Here is a 16,727-nt window from a genome sequence, read left to right on the forward strand (position 1 = left end):
AGTTTTAGCAAAAAACACTCACATGAAATAATTGAAGACTATCATATATGCTAAGAAGAAACTAATAGGGGACTGACACAGAAAATGTGAAGGAATTTCTCACTGGGTAGGGAGTCAGGGAAAGTCTCCCCAAGGAGGTACATTTAAAGTGAAGATGTCCAAGAAGAGGAGTCAGCCACGTGAAGTAGGGGTGGTCATGGGGATTCCAGGCAGCATATGCAAAACTGAGTGAGTTGAAAAAAACTTGGCCCATGGGAGGAAGGGATGCCCAGAAGGGCTGGAGCATATGGGTGAGGGGGGAGAGAGCTGCCAAATATGGTTGAAGAGCAGGCAGCTTTCACCTCTTGCAGGCCTAATTGGCCATGCAAGAATCCCATGGGGATTTATTCTGTTTGCAAAGGTAAGTCAGTGAAGAATTTCAAAAAGTGGCAAGGAATAATATTTTCTTATCCATTCCGAAGACCACTTTTTCTGTTTTGCAGGGCAAGTCAGCTGAACCTTTTTGATCATGCAACACAAGTTAGCACATGGCTCCAAAATGTTCATATTCTTTCTGTCTCTCTGTGTATAGATAGATAGAAACATACATTTATATGTGTTAATTGGTAATTAAATATTAACAAGGTTGTTTTCTTCCTGCACTCAATGAACTATCCTGCGGTACCATCTGGGTGCTTGTACCCCACTTCGGAGATGACTATTGCAGAGAGAAGATGGAGCAGAGCAGTTGTGGAATGGGGAGAGCAGTTAGGAGGCTGTTGTGTGGGTCGGGTGAGAAATGATGGCCACAGCCTAGGTGGTGGCATATTTTTCACATGTCAATGAAAAGACTCATTGGAATTACAGATCTATGCTCTCTACTGGCGTTTGACAGCAACTATTTTCCTAATAACCCCTTCTTAATGCAGTACATTAAGAAAATCTGTTGGGTTGCTTAGTGAGTTGTTGGACTGGAAATACCTTGAAATAGGCTAGCCCACTTTCCCCCATAATTAGCCCATTTCTTGTAGTCTTCCAGGAAAAGAAAATGGTATAAGGAATCACTGGTACTTTCCTTTTCTGCGTGTTGACAAAGGATCAGAGACATAAGAAATAAAATGATTTTATAAAAAAAAAAATACTTGGAGCCAGTTTCACCCACATCTGTGTAACCTTTCTCTCAAATGAATAATTAGAATCAGGCATTTAGAAAGCGCCTGCCCTCTATGAATTCTCAGCAAATGGATCGCAAATGATTTCATTTTAAAGGCATTATTGTAATGGGTCTGTTTAAAAGGTGGGAATTATAAATGATTTGGGAGGGAAAAATCAGCTCTTTCTACCAATTCTCCAGGTGGAACTTCATTTTGAAAACAAAACCATCTAAATTTTGGTAGGGCAATAATAGATTAAGACGAGAAAATTTGAATACACTAATTTCTATTTTTTCCATTTTGCATTTTCTAGTCCTATATTAGGATGGGAATTTATTTGGGTTCTGACTCTTTAATCTGGTTTTTCCTCTCTTGAAAGAAATCGCACACACTCATCCAGGCTGGAAAGGAGGTTAGCAGGACACAGAAAAAAGGCATTAAGCACACAATCCCACAAAGCTCTGAAAACTTTTCTCAGGAGAGGAAAACAGCTGCCTTGGGTTTTAAGGAAGAGCACTTGCAGTTTTGGGAGGAGGGAGGACCTCTGGCTCTCCTCTCTATCTAGAAGCCTGCCAGACAGTGTTCCTTTCTTAGGAGGATCCAGGCTTGGGTAGTTAAGGTGCTTTTGGAAGAACAGTCTGTGTCTCCCTTAAAGACAAACAGGTCACTCTTTAAGTACTCACATTTAAAGACTAAGAAGTCTGTCCCCTTGCATTTGCATATTTCTTGGATTGGCTCTAAAAGCAAGAATTTAAATTCTTGTTTGTGTAACACAGCTCTGGGTTGGACTGATATAAGAGAAATTCCTCTTAAACAGTATCAAAAAGGGTATCATTAATTGAAGAATAATTATCACTGCTACTTTTAAGTTGTTCCTATCACAAACTCACAATTCAGATTTTTCAGTGAGGGTACTTTTGCAAGTGTGAAAATGAACAAAAATGTAATTAGAAACTGAAGATTGTATTATTTTATGTGACATTCATTTATTTAATCAATATGCATTGAATAATTTAATCGCTACCAGGTGATAAGGAAGTGTTATTAGGCACATAAAGACTACAAAGAAATTTGAAGGTATTTCAACCCTTAGAAGCAAACTTTCCATTTGAAAAAGGCTTGGATTTTGAGAAATTCTTTGTAATTTTCAAAGCCCATTCACCTACTATAAATCTTCATCTGAACTTTTGAACAGTAGCAGGGGAGCTGGGCTGGGCAGACATTATAATCACACAATTACAGAATTTTAGGAGTGGAAGGAATTTTAAAGGTCATCTAACTCAACCGCTTAATTTTCAAGCGTGGGTAGCTGAGAGATTGCCACTTTGTCTGAGACCCCACAGCAAACTAGTGGCAGAACACGCAGCACAGACGTGAAGTTTGCTGGTAAGAATCTTCAGGTGTGTGTTAGTAGCTCTGGGCTAGGCACACGCGACACGGGATGAATATAGCACCGTGCCTTTTTTTCCTGTATGTATTTGCATACATAGAATAGACTCACAATACGTATTTATTCAATTAATGACTGACAGATTCCCTACCGCGTAGGACACTGTGTCTAGCAGAGGATAAAAATGGCAAACAAACTGGCCCTTTCTTCCAAGTTGCTCACAATTCCTGTCCTCAGTGAGTTTGTGGTCTCTTCGAGAAGCCAAGACCTATGCCTACAAAATGCAGGAAGATTGAATTCAAATACAGTGAGCGCTTTAGGAGGTCCGGAAAGGAATCTAAGCGTAATAATTGATGGAAAAATCCCCCAAACCACACACACGCGCGCGCGCGCGCACACACACACACACACACACACACACGATCATTTAATTACATCATTCTCTGCTGTTGCCTTCCTGGGATCTCCCCCAGGGCTGGGACACGCAGGCTCTGCTTAAGCTAAGGTCAAGACGCCAACTCGCGGAGACTAAGGAGGGAAAGACCAGGAGTCCACCCAACCTTATCATCTAAACTGGCAGAGACGGGGAGGGGGTGCGTGGGGGAGGAAACGGCAGCAGAGACTGACAGAAACAATAAAACAGGAATAGGAAGTCCCCAACACAGCTAGCACTCCGCGAGCTCCGGCTGGCCGCCCCCAGGGGAGGGGCGTGCGGGCGCAGCGCTGAGAGCGGAGACCGCGGCCGCGGGGGCGCGGAGCGGGCGGCGACAGCGCCCGCGAGTCCAAGGGGAGGGTCGGCGACGCATCCAGTCCCCGCAGCCACCCGCGCGGCGCAGCTCGGCAGCGGGACGCGGCGCCCGGGGCCCCGGCAGCTCCCGCCCTCCCTCCCGCGTCGCCCGCCAGCGCGCCAGCGCCCGCTCCGCCCGTGACTTCAGTTCAGCTCCACCCCCGCGTGGCGGCGGCTCGCTCTGTCCGAAGCCGCGCTCGGCACCAGCCCAGCCTGGGCAAGCGGCCGCCACCTGCCCCGCGCCGCCTCCGCCCGCCCCCTCCGCGGCCCAACTTGGATGGAGTTGGGGTCCTGAGCGCCTGCCCCCCACAGCCGGCCAGCGGAGAGCCCCGCGCCGCCGCCTCCGCTCCGGCCCCCTCTCCGCTCGCTGCTCTCCGCTCCCGCGATGGGAAAAGTTGGCGCCGGCGGCGGCTCCCCAGCCCGGCTGAGCGCGCTCCTCGCCGGCGCGGGGCTCCTGGTCCTCTGCGTCCCGGGCGCCTGCGGCGGCGGCTCCTGCTGCCCCCAGCTGCCCCCCGGCTCGGCCGCACGCTGGGCTCCGGCTCCAGGGGGCTTCCTTCGCCAGGGGCCGCGAGGCAGAACTGCCGCCACGCCCCTGCCCCTCCTTGGGCGCCCCCTGTTCGCGGTGGCCCCCGGAGACCGAGCGCTGTCCCTGGAGCGGACCCCCGGCACCGGGGCGTCCGTGGCGGTCGCCCCACGCTCTGGCCGGCGGAGACGGAGTGAAGCGGATCCAGGGAAGGCAGAACGGGGAGAGGGCGCGAGTCGAAGCCCCCGGGGAGTGCTCAGGGATGGAGGGCAGCAGGAGCCTGGGACTCCCGAGCGGGACCCGGACAAAGCCACTCGCTTCCGGATGGAGGAGCTGAAACTGACCAGCACCACGTTCGCGCTGACAGGCGACTCCGCACACAACCAAGCCATGGTCCACTGGTCTGGCCACAACAGCAGCGTGAGTAGATGGGGACTGAGGGCAAGGGGTGAAAGACGGAAAGGGTTAAAGCAGGCTGTGTGTTCTGTTGGAGAATTCAGGGGGAAAGGGGTTTCTGGACTTGAGAGATGCTGCAAACTAAAGTCTTCTCTGCCCACCTCCCCTAGGAGTTAATGTCACCTATCAGGAGACCCATGACACCAGCAGAGTCCTTTCAACCCCCCCCCCCCCAAAGCTTCAAACCGGGCAGGCAAATCCCTGTTTCCTGTTTCCTGGTCTCATTGGTGTACTAACAGAGCTGAAGACTGGCAAACCCAGGGGATTAAGTATTCTGAATGTGGAGGTGAATGGGTTAAATTTCCAGGCAGATTGACATTCCTTTAAGTGACTTTCCTTTTACTTGCTAGACTTATGGGTGAGCACAAGTAAGATCAAGAAGGCTTTATGTGTAAGCTTTTTATTTTTCTGCAAAGCTTCTAATCCCCTCTGCCCCAGAAGGGAAGAGATATGCAGTGGGCACTAAGGTGCCCTTAATGTATTCTCTGTTTCTGGGGACCAAGTGGATGCAAGTTTCAGGATGGGAACTCTCTAGCATCTTCTAACAGCACCAGCCAGTGTGTTTTGAGAGCTGGGGCTTTCCAGCCCGTGAATGAGTGGTTGTTCTCTGGCATGATCAGTCCCAGGAAGATCAGATATATCCCAGTGACAACAACCCCCTGTTCTTCCCCATTGCCTGACCTCCTCTAGAGGAGAGCACAAATAAAGACTTAGCCCTCCCTTTATGAAGGGACCAGGGGGATTGCTGGATTCCAGGAGGGTGACACCGGGGAGAGTGGGTGCAAGTCCCTGAGCTTTGGCCACGTCAGGGGAGGTTTTAGGTTTTTGGAAAAGCCTGCATGTCTGGAATCTGGGGTAGCTGTTCCAGCTTAAACTGCACCTGGAAAACTTCAGTGAGCTGAAATAGTAAAGATCCAGCTTTGATGGTAATAAGTGAAGATGATTTAAAAGTGTGGAAAGTTCTCTGAGCTGCCAGTAAGCAGACAAGAAGAACATAAAAACCAAGGATGGGTAAAATGAAAGAAAAAAAAAAAGAATTTCAGCTTCCATCGGATTATTGAGATTGTAGTATTTGTAATAGGCACAGTCTATGCAGCCTGGTACCTTTCAGAATGTTTTCAGCTGTGATGTCATTGCCAGAAACCTTTCCAGGGAAGTGCCACTTTAGTGAGTTGTGCTTATTGCCAGCTTTTTAATGAAAGTTGTGAACATTTTAAAATAATAGTCTGTCATTGTGGGTTCTTTGGGTATATAGATATAAACTGTATTAAGGCAAACCAGGATAAACAGTATTTTGCATTGATGTTTCTGTCCTGAGAGCATCAGCAAGGTTTTCCCTACAATTCAGCTCTCACGACTGAGGCTATGGTTTTCTATGGTTCCCAGTAATGCTTTAATCAAATAATTGAAGCTGAAATTCTTTCCATTCAAGTTCTGGAGACCGTTGCCCTCATTTCTTACCTTAACTATCATATCTTTCATATCATAACCACTAAAATTAATCCCCCAATTTGAACTCGAATTTTCTTAAACTGATTGAATAACTTTCACACTGCTTTAAGTGATTAACTCAAAGCTTCTGGCTTAAAGGGGAGATTTTAAACACATCAAACATATTATATCTTGTTGTATCAAGAAGTAAAGGACATTGGACTCAAAATATTTCTGGCTTTTAATGTAATTTGAGCTGTAAAATATCACTCACCCATTAGACCTCTACTTTAGTTCATCTCTTGAAAGATCTTGGAAAGAGCTGATAAAGGAGAGTACATCTTTGGCAAATTTTAAACTCCATTTAAGAAATGGCGGCAAGCACTGCCAGCCTTTTTTTTTTTTTTTTTTTTTAATGATGCTTATAAGCGCAGTTGGGCTTATCAGGGTCAGGGCTTGGATGGGCAACATGCAGGGATATCTGAGATAATGTAGCAGATAATCAAGGTAGTGCATGAGAAAGGTTTGAGCACTCAAACTGTGCTGCTAGTGAGATGTCTACCCTTTGAAGTTTTTAGTTCTGTAAGGAACCCCCCTGCTCCGCATCCCTGCCTGTTTACACACAAGTGGCGGGTTTTTTAATATGTATATGCCGATGATAGGGGGAGAGCTGTAGTCTTAATCTGGTCCCACAAAGCAAAGCTGGCCCAGATTCATAGGAGAGACAAAGTTTAACAATTGTTTTTAAAGGAAGGAAGGCGGAAAAAACTTTTCTGGGCCACTTGGTGATGTGAAAAGCAATGTGGAGACTTGAGTTCTAGTTCTGTTTATTTATGGTTTGATCTTGGCAAGCTGATGGCGCTCTGAGTGTGAATTTCCTCATCCCTAAAATGGGGGCTGTGACAATTCCTTACGTGCCAGGTTACACAGAAGCGCGTTGTGTCAAGTGCTGAACACCTGTTTGGAGCCCTGCGCTTACAGCACTTCACGTCTCCCCAGAGCAAGAAATCCACTAACTTAAACCTGAGGACAAGATTGTGGGGCTCTCATTTTCTTCACATTGAGATGTCAGTCCCCTGTAAATCTGCCCCCCGACCCACTCAAGGCCACAGGCAACGCACGTCCTCCAAACCTGTCTCACCTGTAGCAAAAAGCCTTGTTACGCAGGGTTTCTGAATACAGTAACACCTGCATTAAAGGTGTGAATGTGTGGTAATTAGAGGCTGCCTGTCAAACTTGTGAGGAATTCTGGATGTTTCTCTCGCCTCCTTCCCTTCTTGCTCCTACCCCCTCCGCTGTTGGACTTGGGCAGTTGTGTAAAGACATGACTGTTTCTCCTCATCCGTGGGAGTGATGTGATTCCTCTATACTGCAGTCTAGCTGGATGGAAAGTGTTGCTAGAGTTGGTGGAACACCTGGGGGGATCTTTTGGCATGAAAGGTGCTGGGTATGAATCATTTGTCATGAGCTGGGTGTCGTAAGCAAGAACATATTGTTCCTACCCTACTCATCCTCGGCATGCTGTGCCCTGATCTAAATTTATACAGTGATCCTCAGTTTGTTAAAATATATATTTGTCTATATACGCATGCGTTATGGGGCATGTGTTTATTCTTTATATCCAAGGCATTTCAAAGTGCTACACATATTAACCCTTATAAAACCCTTGTTAGGTAATAGGTGAGTGGCAAGTATTAATTTCTGTTTTCCATATTTTTATGCTGGAGTCTATTTGAATATTTCAGTTCATTGCCTTGTCCTCTTCTCACTGGAAATAGTGTCATAAGGTTTGTTAACAGAGGCTTTTTCTTCTGTTTTGCCATTACGATACTTTAATGCTGCGTTTGTATAGACCATGATGATCTGGTTGATTTCCTTCCAACCTTCGTAAATAAACTGAGTCCCAACTTGGGTCAGGTTTTGGGTCGGTGCCTTACGTTCCATCGTCTCACTTAATTTTCACAAAAATGTTATGAGTAGATATCCTTAGTCTCATGACATAGAGAAGAAACCTGAGGATCTGACTTCCTGAGATGGTACAAAAGGGCAGTGGCAAATAGGGGCTGGCACCCAAACCTCACAGAATGGCAGGTCTTGAAGACTTTCAGGTAGGATGGAAGAACTCAGACCTCTTGGCGTCAGTATTTTAAATAATCCTCTCTTGGGGTGGATGTCAGATGATGCTGGAGGAGGGCACAGTCTTAGCTGGGAGCTCCATCTCCTTGTAGAAAATCAAGGGCTTTAACACGTGCCTGTCACATTGCACTCTTTACCTTAAGTAGTGATTTGGTTGTTCTCTTATCCGCCTACCTCTTCATCTTTAGTGAGACACAGAATCTGCACCTGGTGATTCATTGAGCACGAGGTCACCTGCCATCATTCGGCTCTCAGATTTGGCGTTCTTCAGAAACAGATTTCTTTTCTAAGTGACTTACAAACCTGGTTTTAGAGGTTGCACGTAAACACTTGCTTTGACTGTGTATTTAAACATATTTTTGACCTTTTTAATAAAGAAAAATGATAAATGATTTTAGCTTTCCCTGACAAGCCGACATAATTCCTTCTCCGATCGGTGCTTTATGCTATTAATGAACGTTAATGTGGTGTGACATGGAAGGCAGTGAACAAACTCAGTCCGCGTGGAGGTGTTGTGCACCTGCTACATTTAAGTAAAGTGCACTGGGAGAGTTGCAGATGCACAAATGACACAATGACCTATACCCTTGACCTTTGAGAGCAAGCCTTTCACCTCACATGGTTCCTCCTTTTTCCATGGTTCATGTGCATATCTACTTATGGGAAAGCAAAACATTTGAGATCCAAGCAGGCATTCATTTCAATGTGGGTTTGCAGCAAAACCTACTTTCTTATGTTTATTGCATCACATCTTTATGTTAAGGAACTTTGTATCTTTGGACCAAAAAAAAAAAAAATGCCTCGTATGAAATTGGGAAGTTAGCTTCTTTTAAGATATTTAATGGGGTTTTCTAGAGGAAAATAACGTGAATATTGACTCCGGGAACTCTCTCCACATCCATTTATAGAGGACCCCCAGAAAATCAGAGACTAAAGTCCAAAAGATGATGGACTTATTTATTTAATAATTATTTAGTAATTTACTTCAGAGAAGAATAATTGCTCATCTTCAAGGAGAGATTGCCATGTGGCAGCATTATCCTAAGAAGCTTACACAAATTATCGTATTTACCTTTAATTCTACAAATAGGTACTGAGTCCTAATATTTGTTAGACACTGATAATAGAGATATATGTGGAATGATGCACAAAGGTGAAAAGAAATAACACGGGCCTTAAAGCGCTTTCTGTCTGGTACTCAAAGAATCCTCTGAAGAGGCAACAGAAGCTTCGTGTCCTCTGAGGGCGTAGCGTGCTGTAGGAGTTCAGAAGGGGCTCAGACATCTACAGACTGGGGTGGTCTTCAGATTTCATCGCAGAAGAGGTGCTTCAAGTGAACCTTGAAATGGTGAGAATATTTCGATTAAGAGATGGAGATTATTACAAGGATATTTTGAGATAAATGGATAGTGTGACCAAAGGTCAAGAGTAGAGATGTATAAATTCCTATGTATTCCAAGAAATTAGCCTACAATAAATGTAAACTATGTTTAACTGAAGATTTAACCTAGTTTAAAAAAACAACTTAAGTAAAAAATATACACATTCATCTTCCAGTGACTTTGGGTATAGTCCAAGCCCAAAAAGAAAATAAAACCAGTGTGGTCACTTAAAAGAGATGATTGCCTTTATTTGCACATTAAATCTCAGCTGGAGACATCGTTTCATTTTTACCTAGACATTTGACACACACAGTTTTCTCCAAAAGGCTTTCTTTTGTTTAAGTCCTTGGTCAGAAATACCAGGGGCCAGGCTGCCCAGAGGGTAGATTACTTTGGCTCCCAGCCAGCTGATGTTAAATCACTAAACGTATGTAAAATATTTGTCCTGTCTTTGTGTATGTCTCAATTACTGTTCTGTATCTCTGGCTAGAAAGGATGGAGAATGCATCTGTGTGTCCTAGGGAGGAAACTAGACCAATTGGTGTTGCTGCAGTGGCCAATGGGGATGGCAGGGAATAGGCGTGGTCAGCGTGAGGGGAGCCAGGTGCTATGGCCGAGGAATGGTTTCTCTGGAGGGGGGGTTGCGCTCTGCTCAGGTGGGATGAATGGAATCGTCAAACGGTTGGCAAGAAACAAAGGTGGAAACTTATGGTGCAAGGTTTAGAAGGAAAGAAGAGAGCCTTTTCTAAAATGTAAGTAGAGAGAAAAAGGACATGACTGTTCTGTAGGGAGTCCCACGTGACATTTTCCATGTGTATAAAAGATACTGTGTCTGTTTCTATAGCACTCCTGAATGTTGTTACTCCACTTTAGGTCAGTTATAGCCATTTCCTTTGCAAAATGCTTCAGCTTTCAAAGATTGGAATATTACTTCCCGTACCTCAGTTGTTGTTGTTGTTTTTTTCACCACAGGCCTATGAGGTAAGAAAGGCAAATATCATCTACATTTCTCAGGTAGGGAAATCAAGGCACTGCTATTGAGCAGGTCAGTTAGTGGAAGAAGAGGGCCAACAACGCTTTGTCGCACCGTATGACTATTCTTGGTCTGGCCCACCGCTGGCTTTCCACAGGCAAGAGTTAGAACCTTTGCATCCTAGCATCTCAATTTGCCTGAAGCCTGTGCACCTGTGTCCATCATGTTGGCCGACGTGGGAAGAAGTGTGGATATTGGCCACAGAGCTCCTGAGTTCTAGGCTCAGCTACTCAAGTTATTTGTACTGGGCTTCAGAGCAAGTGGCCTTACCAAAAGCCACGCTCTTGGCATTGTTTAAACCTTTCAAAGGGAACCTTAAAAAGAGATGATGGGACTTTCTACAAGCCAGGTCTCTGGCAAAAATCCATTCTCCACCTTCCACTGCTAATGGACTTCAGAGGTCAGATTACTTATAACTGAGCTAGTTGCAGCAGGGGCTTGGGGGCAAGCGGGGCATAGCCACCTCTTCCCCTCCTTAATTGTCTGATGCAGAGGAAATGTCGTTTAAAAGAGTATTAAGTATGGTCTCAGTCAAGGGAACCCAGCATGTCAACATTTGGGAGCAGGGGTAGTCAAACGGAAGGGTGCCTGTTGAAACTCATGGATTGTATTTGCTCAAGGATTATAACTGAGTTACCAGCTATTGCCTTTTCTACTTCTTATGACTTTGGGGGTGGGGATGGGGATGTGAGCAAAGGAGAATTTGCTGACCACCACGATAGCTCTCTATAGCCAGATAAGGCATATTGATTATAATAGACGTCACTCTTCCCAATAATATAAATAACCACCAATTTAGTGAGCAGCTGCCCTGGAAGGACATTCTAGAGCATCACCATATTGCACTCCATCCTCCCACCACCATAATACAAATGAGGTATTATTATCATCCTGATTCTAAAGTTGGGGAAGTCCTGGCTTAAGGAACTTGCCCAAGGTCACCCAGCCACAGGGTGGCACAGCTGGAATTTGATTTTGGCCCTTTCTGGCTCCAAAGCTTTTTCTATTTGATCACATGGGTTCAGTTCTGAATTTCTTTAGAGAACCTCACAAGTCAGTGCAGAGGGGTCCTAGGGGAACTCCTGGCACAGGCACCCCACCTCAGGGTTTTCCCTGTCCTATCCCCATCTCAGGGCACTAACAGGATACATTTTACTTGGTAATAAGCTGCTTCGTGATGGAGCTTGATCAAAGCCTTCAGGGCCATCCTTCTCCATGAGTGGCTCTCCTGGGGTTATTAATATGTGTCTTCTTGTTATTCTGGGAGGATGTGTGGGATGTGCGATTTGGTTTCTCCTTGCTGGCTAATGAACCTTGAGTGACAATGTGGACAACTTGTACGCTTTCTAAAGAAAGTGCTAATAAGAATCATGTTATCAGATCACCAATCATGTTGTGCCCTGAAGCCAATGGGTTGATACCTCTAGTCATCTTCCCCTAGCCAGAGTGGCCAAGGCTATCGAGACACAAAATTGTGGGCCATAGATCCTTCTGCTTCAGGGTCTTTGGGGGATGGCTGGGGGGTTAAAAGCAAAAGTCCTTCCCCTTAGCACTTCCCAAAATATACTCTTTTAAAAAAATATATTTAAGAGAGAGAGAGCACGCACGTGTGTAGAAGTGGCGGGAAGGGGCAGAGGGAGAGGGAGAAGCAGATGCCCTACTGAGCAGGGAGCCCAACTCCGGGCTCAACCCCAGGACCCTGAGATCATGACCTGAGCTGAAGGCAGATGCTTAACCAACTGAGCCTCCCAGAGCCCCCCAAAATAGACTCTTGATAAGAACCCTTAAGGGGGGGGGGAGGTTATTTTAGGCATGGTTGTCACCTGCTTAGAAACCTATCTGTAACCCTCTACCCTGACTTACATTTTGCCTCGTTGATGGGAGAATCCTAAACTGGGCAGCCAGTTTCTCAAAGTTTGTCCTCATGGGACCTGCTTTTAAATCTGTTGATGGGGACTAGGAATCTTTATTTTATAAATTCCCTTAGGAACTCTATAAAGATTGAAAATCATTTCCCTAAAATTCATATGTGAGTTTTGGGGTCCATGAACCCCTACCATTGACTGCACAATGTGTAAGTGTCAATGTGCTTCACTTTTCCCCATAGTGAGCTAAAGCCCACAGCTCTTATCAGCTTCTCCGTGGAAGCTATGACCCCAGGGATGAGGACCTGGTGTGCGGCACTGTAGGAGAATGAATGACAATTACAGGGGACAGTACAGGTCCCCAGGCAGAAAAAGATGATACTTTTCTGCCAGATGGTGATATTTTTATCACTGGATATATTCTAGGCAGTTATCTTTCCTGGATGTCCATATGACCATGAGTAAACCATGTCTTCAGTGGCTGAAAGACTACATTATTTTAACTAAAACACAATGTTTTGTGATGGGGTTGAATTCTTGTTCCACTGTCTACTAGATATGGGAACTTGGGCAATTAGCTTTATGAATCTGTGCCTTAGTTTCCTCAATTATAAAATGGAAATAATAATGGTATACTTTTTATAGGGTTTCTTAATGGTTAAAGGAGACAATAGATATAAAAATGCTGAAAGTAGCCTATGGCACATAGCAAGCAGTCAGTCAAGATTAACTATTATCATCATCGTTATCACTATTATTTTGTTAGTATTAATATTAGAATTACTAATGCTCAGGTATGACCTACTAAATGGTATTTTCAATATGTTACTCTTGATATTGCTTCTGTTTCTGCAGTTACAGTCTTCCTTTCCAGTTCCATTTTCTTATAATGAGGCCTGGACTCCGTCTTACTCGTTCCGTCATCACTCTCAATGTCTTCAGCTATTTGCACATAATAGTTGTAATAAGGCTTTGAACCTAATTTCCGATGTGCGCGTGCACGTGTGTGTGTGTGTGTGTGTGTGCGTGTGCGTGTGTGTTGGGGGGGTTCCACACCAACAAGCAATTCTCTGACACCAACTGGGTGTCATATAATTTAACTCAGTTTTGGGACTATCTACCCAGAGGTAGCATTGGATTCCACCAGTTAAGGGCTCAGTCCCACAGGACCGCCATCCCCCCACCTCACAAATTTGGATGCCAGGGTGTCTCCTGTGCTTTTGACCAAGCAGTTATAGATCAGAAGTTCCAATGACTCTTTCCTTGGTTTGGATTTGATTAATTTGCTAGAGCAGTTTCCAGAACTTAAGTGAAACATTTTACTTACTAAATTGCCAGTTTCTTGCAAAAGGATATAACTCAGGAATAGCCAGGTGGAAGAGAAAAGCAAGATGGTGCCTTGAGCAAGATATGGGGAGTGGACATGGAGCTTCCATGCTCTCTCTCAGCGTGCTGCTCTCCCGGAATTTCCACATGTTTACCAACCTAGGATCTTTTGGAACCCTGGCCTTTTGGGTTTTATGGAGGCTTTATTACATATGCACGATTGATTAAATCATTGGCCATTGGCCATTTATTCAGCCTTCAGCCCCTCTCCCCTCCCCAGAGGTTAGGGAGTGGGACTGAAAATTCCCAACCCTCCAGTCAGGGTTGCAACCAGCCCCTGTCCTTAGGTGTGGTCCCCCAGTCATCCATTAACATAACAAAGAACATCTTTATCTCTTCTCATCACTTAGGAAATTCCAAGGGTCTTGGGAACTTGGTGCCAGAGATGAAATGAAGATCAAATATATATTTCTTATTATAAATCACAGTATACAACTTGCTTACTAAATATTTGCTGTTTTGAGGGAGGGAAAATTTTCCTCTATCCTTCAGAGTTCTAGCTAGGGGCATCTGGGTGGCTCAGTTGGTTAAGCGTCTGCCTTTGGCTCAGGTCATGATCCTGCGTCCTGGGATTAAGCCCATTGTCAGGCTCCCTGCTCAGTGGGGTGTCTGATTCTCCCTCTGCCCCTTCCCCCTGGTACTGTGCACACTCTTGTTCTCTCTAATACATAAATAAAATCTTTAAAAAGGAAAGTTCTTCTAGCCGGTTGAAGGATTAAATTGACATGTGACATGAGACAGAGTAACAGAAAATAAAATTTAATTCTTGCATGTAGGGAATCCACATAAACATGAGATTCTAAAGAGAGTAAAGCAAAATGGGGTATATATGTCATTCTGAACTAAGAAGAAAGGGGTATGGGTCTGAGACTTGAAACGGGAGGAGGAAAATTCACAGGAAGATGATAAAAACAAATGTTTGGTAAACAAAATGTTTTCTGGACCATATAGAAACAATGGGACGCAGAGAGGAATTTTAACGAAGACTTCCTTAGGTTCCTCCCTGTCTCTGCACACCTGCTTCATGTTACGCTGTAGTCGTCTATGTGATAGCTCCCTTCCAGGAGCAGGTCCTCCATCTAAATTATTTTTAGCAATTGGGGGAAGGTCAAAAATTCTTCCCAAGTCTTTTAGGCTTTCATTATTTTCAGCTTGAAATAATCTTCACACCAAAGTGCCACATTTTGGGGCCACCAGCCCTAGTCAACTACAGTGTCTTATTTGCTCTTTCAATGGGGAAACCGGCTTTTTGCTTAGAACAAACAATCCATGAGTGTTGTTCATGAGTGTCGTAGAATATTCAGCCACTAAAAAGATTGCATATATAAAAATGTACATTGAATTGGGAGACTCCCCACAAAATACTAGAAAGGGAAAAATAGATTAAAAAATAGTACAAATATAATAAGTCACATGAAGTCACGGGGTTTTTGGGTCTGTGTTGTTCCATCAAATATCTCAAGCGCCTAGAAATATACCTGGACATGGAAGGGACTCAATACTTTAAAAAATTTATTATATACTATAAAATACCTTGTAAAAAAAAAAAAAGAGGAAGGGTATGATTCGAAATGTTCACATGTGATTATAATGAATGTTGGGTTTATAGGTAATGTTTACCCTTCGTCCATAGTTTCGCTATTGTTGTTTCTCAATAAACATGCATTGCTTGAGTTATTTTAAAAGGTTATTTGAAAAATGAAAAACAAAACAAAACAAAGCGAGAGAGCAGGCGAGATTTTGAATTTGGCTTCATTAGAACCGAATTCCAGGCAACTGAACTAAACAAAGAGCCCACGTTCAAGTTGCCTGATTTGCTTCCAATCACTGTTGTTAGGAGAGAGCTAGTGCCTAGGGTTTTTGCAAAGCAGCAAGATCACTCTGAGTCTCTTCTGGCAGGAGGCAGCAGCAGGGGCTACCAGGCCTTTTGCTTTCCATCCCCCCTGCTGATTCCAGAAAGAGAGATCTGGAGGTAATTTCACCAACCTGACTGACAACCCCTTCCAGAAATTCTAGTAGCTTCCAGTCTCCAATAAAAGTGTGTATTTCATTTTAAACCTTAGTCTCTATCTTGAGCTTCATCTCCATCTCTAAACCCTATACATACCTGGGAGAGTGTTTGTAATAGACGTGTGCATCCCTGTGCATCTCCTTATGCTCCCAGTGGCTTAGGCACTGATGTACAACACTTAAGCCTCTACTCTCAAAAGTGGCATATTAGGTATTGCTGTAAGCCTGGTCATTGACTGTGAGAGCTGAGTGGAAGAACATCTCCAGAACAGAAACCCAGGAATGAGACCGAGAGACAGTAGAAACAGAGAGTTGGTGAGCAAGAAAGAATAAGAGGGAGAGGGAGAGACAGTATGAGATCCCGACAGACGCAGAGAGACAGAGAGCAAGACAGAGACAGCAGAGGCAGACGAAGAGAGAGGAGGATAAAGAGATGAAGCAAGAGACAGGACAGACCAGAGGCAGAGAAAGGCAGATGGAGAGACCAACAAAGACAGAATTATGACAGAGGCATGGAAGTGCTGATGTAAATCACGGGACGAGAGTAAGAGATGAAATAGAGAGGAAACGTGTCAGTGAGTGGAGAGAACTCACTATCAATTCGAAGACTGCAGAGTAGAACTGAGTCCTAGTCTGATGGCACCGTCGTCCTGTAGCGACAACACTCTAACCTAGCTGTTGCCATGGGGGCGGGGGGTTCATACCCAGCCCTGTGGTGTTGCCGGCGGAGGGGCCTATCTTGCATGTGTGGCAGCTTTGAGAGCCATGCACGTTGGTCAGCTGAGTGTAGGGTGGAAGGGGTGCATGGAGTACTGATGCATTTTTAAGCATGTCTTAAAAGTGATTTCCTGTGGGAAATGGAACCGATCGTCTGGATGGTGGAAAGGCAACTTTAAACCTTTCCTTTTATACCAGTCTGTGCTGTTTTGAATTTTTAACATGGGCATGCATTTCTTTAATAATAAAAATACTAAAACATGGTTTAAGTGGCTGTTGTGTCAGCACTGTGCTGAGCGCTGAGAATACAAAGATGAATAAGACCTGACCTTTACTCTTGAGGGTGCATATTCTGGTGGAAATAGACAGACACATAAACAGATAAATTGCAATTTAGTATGATAAGTGCATAATAGCTGTAATAGAGTTTCGTGCAAAGTGCTATGGGAGCAAAGATGAGCGGGGAACAGCTAATTTT

General features: G+C 44.6%; 1 protein-coding gene across 4 annotated transcripts in view; it reads left to right on the forward strand.

The window, feature by feature from the left end:
- The first annotated feature begins 3,525 nt into the window (after positions 1 to 3,525).
- SORCS1 (sortilin related VPS10 domain containing receptor 1) overlaps positions 3,526 to 16,727 on the forward strand; it is a 483,023-nt gene continuing 469,821 nt past the window's right edge. For 3 of the 4 annotated variants that reach the window (XM_045803063.2, XM_087862723.1, XM_045803062.2), the window contains exon 1: positions 3,526 to 4,253. In XM_045803063.2, the coding sequence (XP_045659019.2) occupies positions 3,696 to 4,253 (558 nt within the window). In that variant the 5' untranslated portion in view covers positions 3,526 to 3,695. The remainder of the gene's footprint in view (positions 4,254 to 16,727) is intronic. The other variant, XM_045803065.2, reaches the window with a different exon arrangement.

This window comes from Ursus americanus, chromosome 6, assembly GCF_024610735.1.
Source record: "Ursus americanus isolate L20-20 chromosome 6, mUrsAme1.1.p, whole genome shotgun sequence".
NCBI lineage: Eukaryota > Metazoa > Chordata > Mammalia > Carnivora > Ursidae > Ursus > Ursus americanus.